Genomic DNA, 19814 nt, shown 5'->3' on the forward strand with positions numbered 1-19814 from the left:
TTAAGGATCTGGCATTGCCGTGAGCTGTGGTGTGGGTCACAGACTTGGTTCAGATCCCGAGTTGCTGTTGCTGTGGTTTAGGCCGGCAGCTACAGCTCCGATTCGACCCCTAACCTGGGAGCCTTTTTATGCCATGGGTGAAACCCTAGAAAAAGGCAAAAAGACAAAAAAAAAAAAAAAAAAAAGAAACAAACAAACAAAAAGGGAATGTCAGAGAGGGTTAAACAAAAAGAAGAGGTAGATAGCTAGATATCACGTTGATGATAGGGCAGAAACCAGTCAATTAAAGCACTTATAAGTTATACCTTTTCTTTGTCCTAAGGAAAATTGAGAGTTTTTGCATAATTGTAAGTACAAAATTGTCTCATATTTGCTTTATGAAAGTTATGCTGACCACACTGTAGGGAATGGATTAGAGGATGAAAAGTATAGATTATATACAACTTTTTAAAATTTCCTTATATATATTTTTTCTTTATATATATATTTACAGCATGGTAACCCAGTTACAGATACATGCATACATTCTTTTTTCTTACATTACGTGTTCCATCGTAATTGACTAGACAGCCATTATAGCAGTCCAGGAGAATATAAATGGGGCTTGGACTAATCACACCAGAATGACAGCAAGAAAAATAGTGAGAGAAGATAAATTGAAGGCATGCTTTACACCCTACTCAAATAACCATCGTTTCCCCCACTTCGTCTTTTGGTTTCATCTGCAAAGCCTAGACTAATTTGGGTTTCCCTACTCCTGTTCTCTTAGCACTGGGCATTTATTCCTGCTCTACTTTAAAGACTGGATTATACATCTCTCTCCTAAACTAAAATCTAAGTCATTAAGGGCAGGAGCTATGTTTTATCTTTATCTCCACTGCCTGACTAATTCTGTATTTCAATAAATAGTGGAAAGAACTGACTCCTCATTGACCAGCCAGGTGATCTTGGTCAAGTAATTTAACCACTATAGACCTCAATCATCACTAAACAAGGAATCTTGTCCCCTCACCCACTGTGAACCCGTGGAGTCAAATCCTGGCAAGCAAGTATCTTTTTCCTGGCACTGAGGATATCCTGAAACTGAATCAGGCAGATCATGACAGGAAAGATGTAACTGAAGAGATTTCATGAAGGGACTTTTTATAGTCGTTGAGACAGGGTTCAGGGATGAAAAAGAATATATGAGGTACCCAGAAACTCTGCTCTCAGGAAGGTTCTTCCACCTTTACACATAAAGCAATAAAAGGAAGAGAGAGTATTAATGATGCCTCATGAGAGATGAAGCTGTGGTTGTGGGTCTGTCCAAGAGAGGAGAAGAAAAGAAGCCCCCACTCGGATCATGGCCTGTTAACCAGCGAGCTGGTGTGGCAGGAGGAATCTAATACATCAATGTATCTCTTCCCCCAGACTTCAGATTTTTCCCAGGCCTCTTACTGATGGAGCCCATTTGAAAGCCAGAGGGCAGGACAATCCAGGGGACTGCAGGATAGCAAGCAGGATAGGGAAAGGGAAAGAATGGCTCAAGGGAGGTAAATGGAGAGTAATCAGTAGAGGAGGAAAACAAATGTATACAACTCTTGAAGAAAACCATGAGAGATGGAATTTAGTAAACCAGGGAAGTGAGTTTAATAAAGCCCTCTAACTAAAGATGTGGGCCAGATATGACCCCAAATCAGAACATAAGAGTACGCAAACAGTAGACTACAGAACCTTGGAAATAATGGCAAGAAAGGATGTAGTAAATGGGTAAAGAGGAGGACAACATAGAAAAACACTCAGCCCTGTATCTTTTGCTGTCTTTCACCTTTACATCCACATCTATATTTGAAAGGCAATAATAACCTTTCTAATCAAGAAATCAAGGGATCTCAATATTTGCACATCAATTTGTGTAATGTTGTTGTAACTGAAATAAAATCATTTTTACTATTTAGAACTCAGAGACTCTTGTCTTACATACTCTATTTAATTGGATTTAAAATATTGAATGACCTAGGAGTGCAAAGCTAAATGAAATCCAGTATGTCAATTCTGAATTGGAATGTTTCTTCACATTAACACACATAATTACTATTGATCTACAGAAAATCTGCTATGTGTTAGGCAGTGATCAGAGGCTTTGCAGATCCCATCCCCTCATACTATCAAAACTGCTTATGGAAGATGTAATCCACAACTTTCTGGAAAAGAGCCTAAGGCTTAAAGAGGTAGGTAACACACCCTACCCACACAACACAGAAAGTGGAGTTCACACTCTGGTATCTAGATCTGCAGTTCTCATTCTTTCCTCTATATGCTGTAGCCTAATGAAGCAATGGAGCTGCCCAGCATTTAGGACTGAAGAGGCGGTTGATGAGGTCCATGTTTAGATACAGGAATACTAATGGGAATTTCCTTCCTTTTTTTATTAATTGGAAAAAAAAAAGTATGAGAGGAGATGGAAATTTTGAGCTTAATTGGGTCAGGGAAATGAGATAGCTTGGTTAAGTAAGAGTACCTGATACCCAATCAATGTTTATTACTGAAGAAAATGAGCCTCACCTGGAATCCTAGGGCAAGTGAGCAGGCTGGGCCTGAAAAGTGTGGCTTCAGCAAGAAGAAAAGATTGGAGGTGAGATTGCAAAAAGGAGATGTTGAGCCATGAAGAATTGTTTGTGTGAAAGTGTGTTTTGCAAGCCTGCCTTCCTAGAAGACCTCAGATGTTTCTTTACATCATCTACCTATTTGTTTTATTGACCCATTCAATTTCTTCTTTAATCCCCAAAGCAAATTTGATCGTTTTCAACATTCTGTGCACACACCTCGGTGCTAAAGCACATAAAGACCAAACAACACACTATTCCCCTTCCTAGAGTTTCGCATCTAGTGGAAGACAAAGAGCCATAAACCAGTAATGTAATCTTATGTGACAGGTGCTCAAATAGCTACTGGGGATGATTTAGAGACATGAAAGAAAAAAAAATCTTAATAATTAAGAGATCAGAAGGATTTCTTTCAAAAACTTGGTCTTGAAGAATGAAAATTGAATGGTTAAAGAAAAAATATTTAGAAAGTTTTTAAGTAGAGAGAATGACACCTGTGAAATCCTTGAGGACAGAGGAAAATACTTTAATATGATCCATGGGTGTTTGTGAGCCAGAGCTTGAAGATAAGCCAAAAGAAGCAGGCATGTGCCAAACCAGGAAGGAACTTACTTGCATAGCAAGCTGGGGCATCTGAGAGTAACCACAAAGCTCCGAGAAGGCATGGAAAGATTTATATCAGCAGAGTGATAAAATAAGATCCAAATTTAGTAGAGATCATACGGGATATAGCACGGAGAGGAGATGGGAGGGACTCCAGATAGGAGGCACAGAAACCTGTGTGAAAGCTTGGTTCCCATCCAGGGTCATTGTGCAAACAGTTGTGATCATTACTGACATAGGGACAAGGGAGAAGATGCAGACTGGATTCAAAAACTTGTTTTCAAACTGATTATTTTCTCATAAGTTCTCGTCATTCCTCCTCTGTTAAGAAGGAGAAGGGATAAAAAAGGGGTATGATGATGCATGTGTTTATTTCCTGGCCCTGAACTGAACATAGGCTTCCAGGAACCGGGTTTATTATAAATATGCAACACTGGGAGAGATGAGACTGGAGAGCAAATGAGCTTTAACTGCTAGGGACAGTGGGGGTGGGAGCCACCCGTTGTCATTCGTTTCCCAATAGTCTTCATTTCTCATGATCTCAAGAGTTTGGAAGGCACCTCTTCACAGTCACGTAATGCTGATATTTTTTTTTCTTTCGGGGGAAATATTAATGCTCTATCAGGAATGAAGGAACTCACCAAGAACGTGGTTTTTGCTTTGGTACACTTACTTTTGCCAAGTAGTGTCTTGTTATACCAAGACTGGAGTTCTCTTTGATGACTCAGCAGATTAAGGACCCTGCATTATCACTGCTATGGCTCCTGTCATTGCTGTGGTGTGGGTTCCATACCTGGCTTGGGAACTTCTGCATGCACAGGCGCCCCCCCCCCCCAACACACACACACACACAAGACTGAGATTAGTAGGCAGCATGGAAGAGGGAAAAGCAGTTCATCGGCCACCTAGGAATGGATTTCTACCCTCCTCACTGCAGATAAGGTACATTATTGATCTGATTGGAGCAGTCAATTAGCAGAGCAGATTTCTAGACTGGAGAAAAGGCTAAATGGCTTTTGTCCTTGACCTAGAGAATTACCTAGACAACCAGAACTTCAGTTTCTCTGTCTTCTGAACAAGCCTGGTTAAGCGGCGTGCTGTCTAAATGAGTGAGGCTCAAACCCAGTTGAGTCTGATATATTTTGGGAACCACTGTTCCAATATGAAGACTGAAGGAAGCTTTGGTAAAGAGATACATTTCATTTGGGCCTCCTTCCCCTAAAAGAGGGTATGAAAAAGATTGGGAGAGTCAAGCAAAATCTACATTATCTCAGTAAACAAATGTTAGTAATTTAAGAAAAATATAACATTGCTGTAATAATTAATACTTGATGACAACAATAGTGGGTTATTTCACAATATTCCTTAAATGGGGGAAAAGCATTAATTAAAACACTTTCTTTTCACTCTTCTGCCGCAAGCAGGGTTCTCTGGTTGCAAACATAAGAAATCAACTCTATAATTTAAGGAGAAAATAAAATCATGGTAAGTCATGGGGGTGGCTAGTAGGAGTGAAGGGTTAAGATGATAAGAAAGCCAATAGAGACATGAAACATTTAACTCAGGGAACGTGGGTAGCAGGAACAAGCAGATGTGTCTCTGGGAGGCAGATGAGAAAAATGAGTTCCTTATCAAGTCAAGTGACAGCTTTTATAAATGATCTTCAGGGAAGAATGAGCCTGCATGAAAAAGAGTGATGTTTCTCAGAAGAACACATGTACTTTAGAACTCCTGAAGCAGAGTCAATCAATATACATATATTTTAGTTCCTTAGTTAGTGGTGATCCCTTGATGAATTACACTCATTTAAGCCTGGAAACAGCCCAACAGACACTCTACATAAAGAACACACCTTAAAAGAAGACAGCATGAGTAAAAACAATAATATTTTAAACCTGGCTGTGCTATCTTGACACCCATCAAAGTAACGCCAAAAAATAGGTTAAGTTGTGCAATGATAAACTTACTAGGACTGACAAGCCACAAGAGGTCATTGGAGAAAAAAAAAAGAAAAGAAAAGGAAACTGACCTTCTGAGTAGAAAAAGAAAACTTCATTTGTGCAGAGATTATAATGAAACTAAAAATTAGTTCCTTTCAATGTGTGTCAAATTTTCTTAAAATAAATACCCTAATTTATAGGACCATGAATAATAGCCCCAGCCAATGAGTAATTATGTTTAACTGCTATTAATTCAACCAAATTTTCAGTATTCGAATGATACTTTAGTTTTAATTGTAACAATTAAATTCATAAGTCTTGATGATGTAATGATAGAGCTTATAGGAGAAATTGCATGAGATGATATATCTTGTATTCACAATACTGCAGTAGAGAAGGGAGAGTATTTTCTTTCTTTCATTCCTTCTTTCTTTTAAATATATCAGTAGCTACTTTGGAGTTATGTCTTCTAGAATTCACATATTTTTAAAGACTGCAATGATCGGGTGTTTGATATAGGTTCTCAGTTCCCAGACTAGAGACTGAACCCTGGGCCATAGCAGTGAAAGCACCAAGTCCTAACCACTAGGTCACCAGGGAAAGGTCTCCCAGAGAGAGAACTTTTCATTTTGGGATCTGGTGCGCAATCTTACATTTATTTTCTATGTAGCTTTAAGCAAGCATTTTAATCTTTTTAATTGTAAATCTCACCATACAAAAAGAGACCAATAACTAATTACCAGCCCTGCCTATTTCACGGGGTTATGAAGTATATCAGGCAAAATGATTGGTGGTAAAATCGCTGCAAATCCTATAGCCTCCTATATGTATGTATGTATGTATGTGTGTGTGTGTATACACATAAATAAATTTATGCCAATATATTATTTAATAATAAACTTCAGGGAAAAAAATCATAATGCTTTGGCTTTCTTAACTAGAGGCCATAAAAGCAATATTCATAGAATTCATGTTCATCACAACCATTTGGAGCAACAGCTTGCAAACCAAAACAACTTTTTTAAAGAGTTAACTTCAATGTGCCAAGTTTATACTGTCACCCTTAAGAGAACGTAATTTATGTCTGTGTATGTATCTCCACAAAATATTTCTTTTTTTTAAGACCATATGAAACAGCTCTAAAAAAAGCTGCAGTTGCTACAGCACCTTTGACATGACATAGCGTGAGCATAATTAATACTACAAACAAATATAATCCCGAAATATTGGAGAGTGAGCTCACTGCTTAATTGTTCTGAAAATGATAGGGTATGTTTCCTTTAGGCTAAACCACCGAGAAATTTTTCTAATTGCCCTTTAATAGAAATCATACTGTATTTTTAGTCTAGAGAAAACAGAGTCTGTGGGAACCACCTTCTCCCACCCATGTCTTGGCAGTGGGAACTAGAATCCCAGATCAAGACTATTTACTGATCCCCATGGTAACGATGGTGCTTTATCTTGCATAAATCCTCCTATCGTAAGAACCCAACAGTTCTTGAACATGGTATCTTAACCCTAAAATAACAATCTTGATGTGAAGTATAAATGTTTTAAAAAAGAATATTTTTAAAAAATATTGCTATAATACTTAAAAGTAGCCACTTCACCAGATTTTCATTTATAGAATAAATTCTCTATCATTTCTGAGAAAAGACACCGTACATTTCAAAGAAGTAATTGAGTTACAGTCATGCCTTTGAATCGGTTACCTGGCAGAGTATTAAATGGAGTGCAGCAATGTTGGGGCTGGGGCTTTGAATAAGGTCCCCACATACACATAGCAACACTCTATGGTGACACTGCCTGGTGAATGGGTTTCTGACATTTAGGGAATTATTATCCTCTTGTTCCCCAGGGTTGCAACAAGAAATTAAATCCCTAAAAACTTCATCCACAGTGAGGCTTGATCACTTTCCAGGTTGCTAGGATGTGTCAAAGCATACTGGCTAAGATTCCAAATAACACACAAGATTGAATTATATCCATAAATTTCTTTAGGGTCTTCAATAGAAAATGCTCTATGAATACCAACTAGCGGTGTTATTGTTTTATTCCATGGTGAGACGTGACACTTTTTAAGCCTACAAAATCACACACATTTGAACAAAATGAGTATTCCATAGGACGTACTTCCCTACAACTACATTATAATTTGTGTTTGAGAGAGTGTGGGTGGTAGTACAGAAATTCTACTTCCCTTTGACAACTCCCCCTCCAATATTTCAAATGCATTAACACTCAGCAGGTGAAACTGAAATACTTTTTATACTTCAGAATCAATCTTTTTTAAGATCACAAATGATTTTTAAATCAAGATCGAATGAGCTGCAACTAGATGTGTCATTCATTGATTTCTTTTTTTAGTAGAGATTTAACATTTCTATGCATTTTAACATCTTCTTTTGATAATGAAAGCATTGGAGCCAACTCTGTTCTCTCTTGAAGGCTCGCTGTTCTCATTTTTCAAGTGTTTCACGAACAGAGTAACTTGGCATTGTCATTAAGAGGAGTGTTTCAATACTCTGGATGGCGCCGATTGTGCTCTGAATCATTTGCCTCTGCCCTTTGCATTATAAAGGCAACCAAATGAAAAAGAATGTTGTACATCTAAGCATGGTCAGAACAGTTCCAACAAGTATAAAGTCTGTCCTGGCTCCAGCTTGCCTCCCCAGGTTTTAAAATAAGTGCCTTTTTTTTTTTTTTTTAAACTGAAATTGTTGAGTGAGAGTGCTGGCAAAGAAGGATTTGGTAAGGAAAACAAAAGACTTTAATTTCATTGAAGTCAAGAATTTCATCTTATTCATATTCATATTCCATGTGATAACTGGCCCAATCAGTGCTTTACATCATTATAGAAATCAAAAAGAAAGAAAGAAAGAAAGAAAGAAAGAAAGAAAGAAAGAAAGAAAGAGAGAAAGATTTCTGCATCACTAAGTGGTCTTATTTTTTGTAATATAAGTAGGAGGAAGGTTTTTATTTTTTTTTAAAATCGTATTGATAAAAGGAGTTCCTGTTGTGGCTCACCAGGTTATGAAGCCAACTAGTATCCATGAGAAGGTGGGTTAGATCCTTGGCCTTGCTCAGTGGGTTAAGGATCTTGGCTTGAATTTGACATTGGTGTGGCTGTGATATAGGCTGGCAGCTGCAGCTCCAATTCAACCCCTAGCCTGGGAACTTCCATATGCCATAGCTGCAGCCCTAAAAATAAAAAAAATTTTTAAAAAAGTTATATTGAAAAGGAAATCCTAAAACAAAACACAAAGCATAAGTTGGGGCATGTTGCTTATAGTGATGTGTCTGTGATATATACGTATGACACATGAAGTATGACTATTAAAGAAGGAGGCTTAAAAAATACATATTCTGGACAACATATTGTATTGCAGTGAAGTTTAATTAAATATGATGTTAAAGTACCTTGCAAACTCTTGATGTGGTATTCAAATATAAAATGCTGCAATTTTAGGTTGTTCAACACAAATTTAAGAGCAGTTCCTATGGTCTATATCAATAAAATATTAACATTGGAAAGGACCAGGATCAATGAAATAACCTTGCCCAAAGCTACACAGCACAGAAAAGAGAAAGTGGCTAATATGAAAATTTAAGGCAGAAGGTAAAAGCGAAGCATATTAAAGACAATTTAATGATGAAGCTTTCTTACCTGCCCAATATACAATTTGGCTTTGGAATACATTGTTTCTTTTATGTGAAACAGCCCCTTCTATCACTGTAATTTCAAATCAGGACAGCTCAAAAGCTATCATTAAGAACAACTAAACTGAGGAAATTTTTTCCTCCTCCACAGATAGTATTGCGGTGAACAGATACATTGTGAATGTAGCAGGAGAAAAACATGGAAAACAAGAGAGATTCTGAATAATTTCATACCTGGAGTCATTATTGATTGTGCTTGCACTTACTCTCAGCTGCCATCATTCAGTCTCAGAGTTGGACAATGCCTCTCATTCAAAATAAACTTTCAGCTCTTGTTTTTTCCATTTCAGGTGCTGCCATTTCCAGCTGTTTCTTAATCAGAATATATTACTTTAAGATTTGTTTCTTTATGTCCTTATTGCAAATGCACAAGTACAGAAATACTTTGAAGCATTTTATTACACTTACCGGTGGTATTTGAGTCATCAACAACTCTAAAAAAAAAATCATGATGACTCTTGCTGTCACTGAAGAGCTATAATTTCTATTTACCTGTATACCTGTGGATAAGAAATGTGGAGTTTTAGACCAGAGGTTTTCTCCCTTCACCTTGGCAAAAATTTTACGATTCCAGATGAAATGACTGAAGAAAAGCAGAGTGATTTATTGAACTTGTTTCATTTAGAAAAAGCAGTCTCGTTAAAGTAGCTTATAGATAGTTCTGAACTATCTTTTAAAAGATAAGTTCTAGTTTGGAAAAATATACATCTCATGCAATGTCTGTGCATTTTTCTAAACACTTGCCCATGCCTTTTTCCTGGGTTAATGAATAGCTTAGATGACATATATAATAATTTATGGGCTTAGAGTGTGGTAAAGAGTCTCTGGACATAGCTAGTTCCTAAGAAATGTTTGGTTAATTTCTAATTTTTGCAAAGTTCTCAGTCTTTCTTTGGGCAAACAGCTAAGTAAGTTTAGAGAAATGCATCCTTGCCTTTCAGCTTCACCGGCACCACTCAGTTCCCACATGTTAGTACCAACCTTACTAGCCGTACTCAATCTGGTCCCTACTAGAGTGACAGGATGCCTGTGCATTCATCATGGCCTTTAAACCACCTTCCCCGCCCACCCACCCCCCAAAAAAAATATACTCTACCAACTAGGCTGTTGATAGAGAAGGGTAGCAAGGCATTCTAGTGTTTTTTTCTAAATCAGTTGTCCAAAGATTCTAATCAAAATGCCTTGAAATTGCTTACCCTCATTCCCAATTCAGTTCTTCCAGTTCTGCCTACTTCTCAACAAAACAGTAGTCAAAAAAAAAAAAAAAGAAAAACTTCTTAATTGTACTTTCCTTTAACATTAATGTATCTGCTTATTCTATAGAGATAAGCCTCTGAACATAATCATGCTTAATGAGGCTGTCTATTCAGGAAGTTAGGATCAACTTTAAATGATACCCTATTATAATTAGTAAAGCTTTTTAAGTACTGATTTTTTTTTTCTATTCAGTATCTGGTAACACATATTCTTAATAGCAAAATCTGAGTAGATTAAGGGAAATATTCTTGATATTTCTTCAAGACATTATTTATTTCTTTAGGAATTCATTTATTTAGGACTAGAACACTGTATTAGACACCATAAATGTGTGACAAAGGACATAATAGACTCAGTTCCTAAAGCTGGGGATATTCTAATCCACTTAAAGAGCAAATTCTGCAGTCCCAATGGAGAGCAAAAATAATTGAATGCAGTTTGGTTTGGTTTTGCTTTATTTTTAAAGTGAGATTCAGAGCTAACTGTCTAATAATTATAAAAGCCTACCCCGACCCTGGAGGGAGGTCCTTGTGTGTCATATAAAGGCAAAGAGTATTCCCGGGCACCCATGAGGGGCTAGAGGCCTTGGTGCCCAGAAGGAACTGGAGACCAGTTGAGGCTTTCTGTTCTTTTGTTCAGGGGATCAGAAGTAGAGGCTTGAACAGTCTCCTTGCAAATAATAATAATAACAAATTGTTTCTTGCAGGTCATGGGATATAAGTTAGGAAAGAAGTAGAAGCAAGAAGGCCTATCGTTTGCAAATGGTACAGAATAGGAAAATCGAACCCTGAAAAGAGAGCAAAAATGAGATGGATTTACCCAAGATCATTTTCCTGGATACTGCCAGCTCACTTAGAGCCAAATTTCCAGTAATGACTTCCAGGCACCAAATCACATAATCTGAAATACAAAGATGTATAACACAAATAATCAAATATTTTAACAATAAAGACAGTAAGAGAAATGAATATGCCTGTTCTATAGGGCTATTAGAATTATTTAAGAGGTTTCCTTGATGCAATCTATTATGTTAAGTACAGTGATTCTGCTTTCCAATGCTCTGGGCAGAATTTAAAAGGCAAGCTATCATATTAGCATGGCAGATCAATTTTCAAACTAGCTGAAGCCCCCATCACTTCATTCTGACTAGCAATTACACGTACTACACCTATCCTCCTTTTCCTTCTTTCCTATAAGCCATTAAATTCAGGAGTTAACTTAGAAAGTAAGATGTCCCTTAAGGAACAAAGAAGATATTGAATGTTTTCTTTCAGAGGATACCAAATGAGAATTCACTAACCTGTCTGTCACTATAAACACTGGCTTCTAAGATTGCTCTAGTAATTCTATTATCATCAAATCTTATCAAGTAGGAAAATGAAGTCTTACAAAATGCAGCAATTTTGACAGTGCCCAGATCCTCCATTTAACACACCCCAAAACCAAAATGCTGAGCCTGCCAATTGAGGCCCTTTGGCTTTCCATGATCTCCTCCAATTACCCCAAGAAAAAGTGGGCCCCTTGGAACTGGCTGAACCGCTTCTATATGATGCTCTCAGCTATTACTCCACCCCTCCTGTCCAACTGGAATGCCTATCTTTTCACTTATCATTTATTCACTCAGAAACTCAAGACATATGTATGTGGTACTAAATCTGTGCCAGAATTTATGCCTGTCTCAAGTCTATCTCTGCCCCAAGAATGAGGAGTCTAATTCAAAGCCATACAGTTATTCCATGAAACCTTTCTTTATACTTCTAATTAAGAATGTGGAATCTAAAATATGACACAAGTGAACATATCTACAGAACAGAAGCAGACTCACAAATATAGAGAAAAGACTTGTGGTTGCCAAGGGGGAGGTGGGGGGAGTGGGATGTGGGAGTTTGTGGTTGGTAGATGTAAACTATTACATTTAAAATGGATAAGCTATGACATCCTACTGTACAGCACAGGGAACTATATCCAGTCTCTTGGGATAGAACATAATGGAAGATAATATTAGAAAAAGATTATATATATATATATATATTATATATACATATTTATATATATATATATGATTGGGTCACTATGCTGTACAGCAGAAATTGACACAACACTGTAAACTGATACAACTATAAATCAACTACCCACTAATAAAATTTAAAAAAAATTTAATCTATCGATCAGTCCTTTATTTAGTTAAATATTGTATTGAACACCTACTGTATGCTAAGTCCTCATTAATATAAGTACAAATGAAATCTGTTTTCCAAATATATGAAACTTGAAGCCTAATTGAAAAGCAAATCAATGTAATAGTAATTACTCTACAGTAACAGAGTGGAGATGTCTGAGTTGTGCAAATTGTGCCTCAAAAACCTGAACTATGCAGGAATCAACTTCTCCCTGCATGGAGAGAACAGCTGACCTGAGCCTTGAAATTCCAAGAGAGTTAGCTAAATGATAAAGAGAACGAAGGATAGTCTAGAGAGAAAGAAAGGCATGAGGTGGAAATAGCATAATTGTGAGGAAACCGAAGGTTTTCAGACTGGCCAGGATACACTTGCACAGCAAGTCATTTGTAGTAAGTAACAGAAAGAAAATGTTGACCAGAGAGTGGCAAGATAAGAATTTGTCTTTGGAGTTCCCGCTGTGGTACAGTGGGTTAAGAATCTAACTTCAGTGGCTTGGGCTGCTGCAGAGGTCAGGGTTCAATCCCCAGCACAGTGCAGTGGGTTACAGTACCTATATAGTTGCCGCAGCTGCAGCTCTATTCAATCCCTGGCCCAAGAACTTCCACATGCCGTGGGTGTGGTATTAAAAAAGCATTTTTAAAAAATTGGCTTTGAATGATGCCATCATCTGCCCAAGTACTTCAGCCAGAAATCTAAGAGGAAAACATGCTAACTCCTCTCTCTCAGTCTCTCACATTCAATTCACCAAATCCCAGATTTTGTTGATAAATATACCTAGGCTCCATTTACTTCTTTCCCCTCTTCTGCCACAGTCTTCAACCAGGATCAACCAAGATGTGTTCAGAAATTTTTCAAGAGCATGTTAACTGGTCTCTTATATCTGTCATCTACACAACAGTGCAAGTGATCTTCTAAAACTGTTAATCTGATCTTGATGTGCCTCAGCTTAAAAGGTTTCATTGATGTAATTCTAAAGAAGGTGATTAAAGAAGATCCTTCTGAGGACTTTATACCTGAGATGAGATCCACAAGATCTGCAGAAGCCAGCTATTCAAAGAAGCAAAGATGTTTACAGTACAGAACTTCTGTGCAGAATTAAAATAAAATAACAGTGGTAGCCTGCCCACAACAGAGAAGTGAAGAATAAGTAACAATAATCAAGAACGCCAAAAATACACATGTTGAAGCTCTATTCTCCAATGTATCTGGATATGATGAAGCCTTTGAGTGGTAATTAAGTTTAGATGAGGTCATGAGGATGGGGCCCCCATGTTGGGATTGGTGCCCATGCTAGGATTATGGGCTGAAGAAACCAAAGCTCTCACTCCCCATCAGGTGAGGACCCAGGAAGAAGGTACCTATCTGTAAACTAGGAATAAGAGCTACATCAAGAACCCAATCATGCTGGCAGCCTGATCTCTGCCTTCCAGACTCCAGAACTTATGCACCTCCTCAAATGTTTGCTGTGTAAGTTATCCAGTCCATGGTATTCTGTTGATGCAGCCTGAACTAAAACTAGTTTTAAGGAACAGAGCAAAATCCCAATTTGGGTTCATTTATGTATCAATGGCAAAGATGCACAATCCAAACAAAAGGAAGAGGTACAGGCAAATATAATGCCTAGGGTTAGGTAGATATTTTGTCATCTATTGGTGATTTCAATAAAAAGCTATAAAGATCAAACTGGAACAGCAGTTTTAAGAAAGGCTACACAGAATGCCTATAGGCAGGGCAGTATGCAGCCTGCTCACTATAGGCCTGGTTCCTGCTGAGGACCAGAGATATGAGCCACATTGGTACATGGAGCAAATAGCTCAGTGTTTGGATTTATGATGCTTCTATCTGGGAAAGTCACCAGAATTTAATAGTACCGCTTTCTTTGGAACGCTTCATTGCAAGACTATAGAGTAAGAGACAGTTACTTCAGAGTTTAACTAGCTAGTATGCTTCTGAGATAATAAAATATAACCTGTTTTATTAAAAAATTGAGTATTGAAGATGTGATATTTTGTTAGCATCAGGGAAGTCATGGAAGGCCAGATCACAATCTCACATATTATGTAAGAGGCTACATTTTAGACCTCTCATGTTCATATGCACCTTATAATATGACTCTTTGCCAATTTATGCCTTGTTCCTACCTGTAATCCTCATGTCTTTAACAACTATTTATTGGTGTTCCTGCCCTTGGGCAGTCTTTAAGCACAATATATGGATGAGGTGGTTTGTGTAGTCCTGCAAAACAAGGGGGTGGTCATCACAGCTATCAATGTGTGAAGACACTGCAGCAGAGAGACAGATATTGATTAAAAGTCATTCAGTCAGTCTGGAAGAAAAGGGAATGACAGAAAACACACTGGTTGACAAGATGGAAACTTGAAAGTCTGAGGAAGAATAAAACAGGGAATTTGGAAGTTCATCTCCATAAATGCCGATGTTCACCAGAGACAGAAGGACCATGGGAAGACAGCACTCCATCCTGTGCTTGAAGTTTTAAGAGACTAAGTCAGAAGATTACTAGACATGGAGCTATACTGAACTCATAGAGCTTTGCAAATAGAACTACATCCCTCCATTAATCACAAACTTATTAATGAAAACACAGCCTTAGAAGGTTAGTGGTTGATTTCTCCATTAGGTAAAAGAGAAATAGCGATGCTTAATAGTAAAATAGCCAAAATGCTTACTAAGTTACAAATCTATATCAATAACAGTAAAATCCCCTCACCACCACTTCAGATCCCTGATTGCTTATTTCCCATTTTAAAAAGAAACTCTGCCTCTCCATCAGCCTTGGTAAAGGCCCTAGTATACGTATGTTCATGTATATACATATATATACACACACATATATGTAAACACCATACTGTATATATATATTTGGTGTTAGGCCTACAACATATAAAAATGTAATAAATATGTAATACATATATATTTGTCAAAATGGCACTAAGGAGACAATGGGGGCAAAGCTGCACTGGACCAATAAAGTGACTAAAGATGTTAAAGCAATAATTATAACAATGTTGGTTTTGTAACATTGATAGATATAATAGATTAGCAAATACTGCAAAAAAGAAGACAAGAAATAGAATTATATAGGAGTAGCATTTCCCTATATCACTGTAATTAAGCTAGTTTAAATCTGAGGCTGATTCTGATAAGCTAATATGTATATATTAATCCTAAAGCAATTACTAAACAATAACTTAAAAATATTACAAAAAAAATCACTAAAGAAATTAACATGTTACATTAGAAAAATCCACTTACTAAAGAAATCAGTAAAGGCGGAAGTAGAGGAACAAATGCACAAAGTTCAATAAGATATGTATATTCAATTATATCAATAATATTCAATGTTAGTAAGTTAAACAATTCAATAAAAAGGCAAAGATTTTCAGACTGGATTAAAAAAAACATGCAAATAAAAAACATGATCCAATGATATGTTGTCTACAAAAGACACAGTTTAAATTCAAAGACTCAAATAGATTGAAAGTTAAAGGATGGAAAAATGGCAGAGCCTGGAAATAGCAACCATAGGAAATATTAATTTAGACAAAACAGACTTTAAAATAGAAAATGCCATTAGAGATAAAGAGGGGCATTTTATATCGGAAAGAAGACACTCCATCAGAAAGATATAATTACTAGCATAAACTGGCAAATGTTTAGCTAGCTTGACCAAGAAAAAAGAGACTCAAGACATTAAAAGTGGACATTATTAGTGAACTTGCAGAAATAAACAAAAAGATTAAAAGGAATTCTATGAACAACTGTACACCAACAAATTAATAACTCAGATGAAATTACAAATTCCCAGAAAGACACAAACTACCCACACAAATTCAAAAAGAAATAGACAATCAGGGTAAAATTATAACAAGTGAAGAGGTTGAATCGGTTTTGAAAAAACTACCCATAAAGAAAACAGAAACCCAGTTGGTTTTATTTTCATTCTGAAAAACGTAAGTAAGGAAACAATTAACATTTATAATAGCATCAAAATCATATAATACTTAGGAATAAATTTATCAAAAAATGCAAAACTTATTCTCTGGAAACTACAAAACATTGTTCAAAGAAATTAAAGAAAATCTAAATAAATGGAAAGTATCATTTTTATGGATCAGAAGATTGAATACTGTTAAGATGGCAGTACACCCTAAACTGATCAACAGATTCAATACAACCCCTATCACAATTTCAGTTGACAAAAAAAATATGATTTTTGACAACCCAATTCTAAAATTCATGTTGGATTGAAAGGAACCCAGTATCACTGAAATAATCCTGGAAAAAAAAGAACAAAGTAGCAGAACTCACATCATAATTTCAAAACTTACTACAAAATAATGTAATGAAGACAGTGTATTACTGGCACAAAGACAGACATACAGATCAACAGGAAAATAAAAATGAGACTCCAGAAATAAACCTATACATCTAAGGTCACTGATAATCAACAAGTTTACCAAGGCTATTCAGAGAAAGAATAGTCATTTCAACAAATGATGCAGGGACAAATGGACTTCAAAATACAAAAAAAATAAAGTGTGTTTCATACAGAAAAGTTAACTCAAAACGGATGAAATACCTAAATGTAAGAGCTAAAGCTATAAAACTTTTAGAAGAAAGCATGAAAAGAAAACTTCATGACTTCATATTTGGCAAAGATTTCTTAGCTATGATAATAGAACTGTGAGTAGCAAAAGAAAAAAATAAATAAATTGAAATTCCTCAATATTTAAAACTTGTGTTTCAAGTGAAACTTGTGTTTTAAGTGTAAAAATAGTACACAGAATGCCAGAAAATATTTGCAAATCATATATCCGATAAAGGACTCATATCTAGAATGAATAAAGGAAATTTGCAACTGAATTATAAAAAGAAAACCCAATTTAAAAAATGGGCAAAAAAATCCAAATATGCATCTCTCCAAGGAAGATATACAAATAACTAACAAGCACATGCAAACCTGTTCAATATCATTAGACATCTCATCTGGAATGCAAATCAAAACCACAATGAGACACTACTCCACAAACACTAGGATAGCTAGAATAAATGAGTCACATAACAAACAAGATAAGTGTGAGGAGAAACTGAACTCTCATACATTGCTGGTGAGAATATAAAATGGCACAACTGCTTTAGAAAACAATCTAGCAGTTCCTCCAATGCTGAAACATAGAATTACCATACAACCCAGCAATTCCTTTCCTAAGTATATACCCAAGAGAAATGAAAACAAATTATGAAACAAAAACTCATACACAAATGTTTACAGACACATCATTCATAATAGCCAAAATGTGTAAATGATTCAAAGTCATTATATATAATGAAGGGATTTTCAATATGCAGTATATCTATATAATAGAATATTATTCAGCCATAAAGAGGAATGAAGTACTAATTCATACTATACATAGATGAACTTTAGAACCATGTTAAGTGAAAGAAACTAGTCACAAAAGACCATCTATTATATGATTCCATTCATATGAAAGTTCAGAATATGGAAATCCATAGAGACAGAAAATGGATTATTTGTTCCTTAGGGCTGGAGAGGATGGAACAATGGGACTATGATGAAAATATTCTAAAATTGATTGTAGTGATAGTTGTACATGTCTGCAAATATACTCAAAACCATTGAATTGTACACTAATTCAGTGAATGGTCTGGTATGTGAATTATATCTCAATCAAACCATTAAAAAATGTTTGGAGGACATTGTGCTGAGACAAAACTTAATCACTCTGTCAGTAATAATGCTGGGAATAAGTCAATAAAACCTACCTAGAAGAAATGAGCTTTGAGCTGATTCTTCCAGGGTAAGAACCATGTTTAATCTGTTTTTCTCATTGCTAGTCTTAAAAAATAGAATGGGTTTTTGCTCTGAATTTGCCTTGAAATCCTTAGAAAAATTGTTGTGTCCCTTAATAAGTCTTTCATAAGAGGTTCCCCCCATAATTTTAGACAAAAGAAGAAAAATATTTTTAATCATCAGAAATCAAGTACATATAATCTTTTATTTTCTTTTTATGGCCACACTTGTGGCACATGAAAGTTCCCAGGCTAGGGGTTGAATCAGAGCTGCAGCAGGCCAGTGCCACAGCCACAGCAACACCAGATTGGAGCTGCATCTGCAATGCAGGTCGCACCAGCTTGCCTCAACATGGGATCCTTAATATACTGAGCGAGGCCATGGATCAAACCTGTATCCTCACAGACACTATGTAAGGTTCTTAACCCACTGAGCCACAATGGGAACTCTAATGTGATCTTTTAAAGAATTACAATCCTCACCTTCCTCTTTAATACTAATAATACGTACCAGACATCCACTCTAAATGATCTGTCCTAACATTTGGGGCCCACTGCTTTAGGTAAGTGGAAATGATAGATAATCAGAATGATGTCGATATTTTTTGGACACTCTGTTTTTATGTCTCTTTTGAGTTGATAGTCTCTATCCCGATGGGCAGTTAGGTATTTGAGATTCTTATACGTCACACAGTAGGTAGGGCTGCCAGGCTAATGGTCACTAGTTTAAAGTTAACTGTGATTTATGCATTTTTTTACTTATTTATCAATGCATTTAATTCTTCAAACATGGAAAGGTTATTATAAGACAGACATGGGGATATATGTTGGGAATACAAAAGCAAATAACATGAAACCCCTATCCTCCAGGAGCTCACAGTCTAATGGCCAAGGGTGGAAAGGTTAGAAAAGCTACAATGTGCTATATGTGCCTTAGAATAACTGGTGCTGAGGTCAGGAAAGACTTCAGAAAGGAAGAGACACCAAGCTGAATATTAAAATCCTGAGGCTATATTCTTCCAGGAGACAAAGGTGGAGTGTATGCATGTGTGTACCTACCTTTGATGGAAAGCACTGAACATTCCATTTAAAGGAAGACCCCAAGCCAAGTGCTCCACAGTGAAAGAGCATGACCAGAAGCACAGGAATATATCCTTCTCCACGGAGTTAGTCAAACTGATGTCAAGTTTCATGGAGACCAATTTCATGGAGACCAAATTTCACGGAGACCAATTCAACTTCTTTCTTGGGAAGCATGATAGGCTTGAATCTCTTTAACAAGAGATCTTTTCCTTATGCACACACCCCACAGCATCCTCCAGAGTTGAGAAAGATCTCCTTGGCCAAAAGTACTGATTATCCAAACTAAAGAAAAGAAGCCAGCCTACTTCTACAGTAAGCCTCATCAAGAACATGTCAACTCAGTCTGCCCAACCCAAAATGGGCAGACGCACTTTGGAATATACAAACTTCTCATACCTTGAATGTTCTTAACTTTAGAGTAGAATTCCCGAGAGGTTTTAAGTTAAGCCAGTCAAAGTGCTTGCAAATTCTTCTTTGAACAGAAACCAGACTCCTGGGCCCTGCTATATGTTATCCGTGGAGTTCCCGTGGGTCCTGTGTATCAACCACTCTGCATATTAAATAAATAATGCCTTAAATTCATCTACACCTTACATTCCCTGTCGGTGTGG

At 36.6% G+C, this 19814-nt stretch overlaps 1 protein-coding gene across 1 annotated transcript in view; it reads right to left on the reverse strand.

Moving 5' to 3' along the window:
• The window catches only part of LOC146404857 (uncharacterized), a 464658-nt gene that overhangs the window by 441471 nt on the left and 3373 nt on the right, over window positions 1-19814 (reverse strand). Inside the window, exons 2-4 of the mRNA XM_085019480.1 lie at window positions 10925-11005; window positions 9257-9348; window positions 9023-9160 (exon numbers count right to left, since the gene is read on the reverse strand). Coding sequence (XP_084875606.1) covers window positions 9101-9160; window positions 9257-9348; window positions 10925-11005 — 233 coding nt within the window. The 3' untranslated portion in view covers window positions 9023-9100. The remainder of the gene's footprint in view (window positions 1-9022; window positions 9161-9256; window positions 9349-10924; window positions 11006-19814) is intronic.

Source organism: Sus scrofa, chromosome 3 (assembly GCF_054392235.1).
Source record: "Sus scrofa isolate SSC_HxYL_T2T_F1_AM1 chromosome 3, Sscrofa_HxYL_maternal_Yorkshire_Landrace_v2.0, whole genome shotgun sequence".
Taxonomy (NCBI): domain Eukaryota; kingdom Metazoa; phylum Chordata; class Mammalia; order Artiodactyla; family Suidae; genus Sus; species Sus scrofa.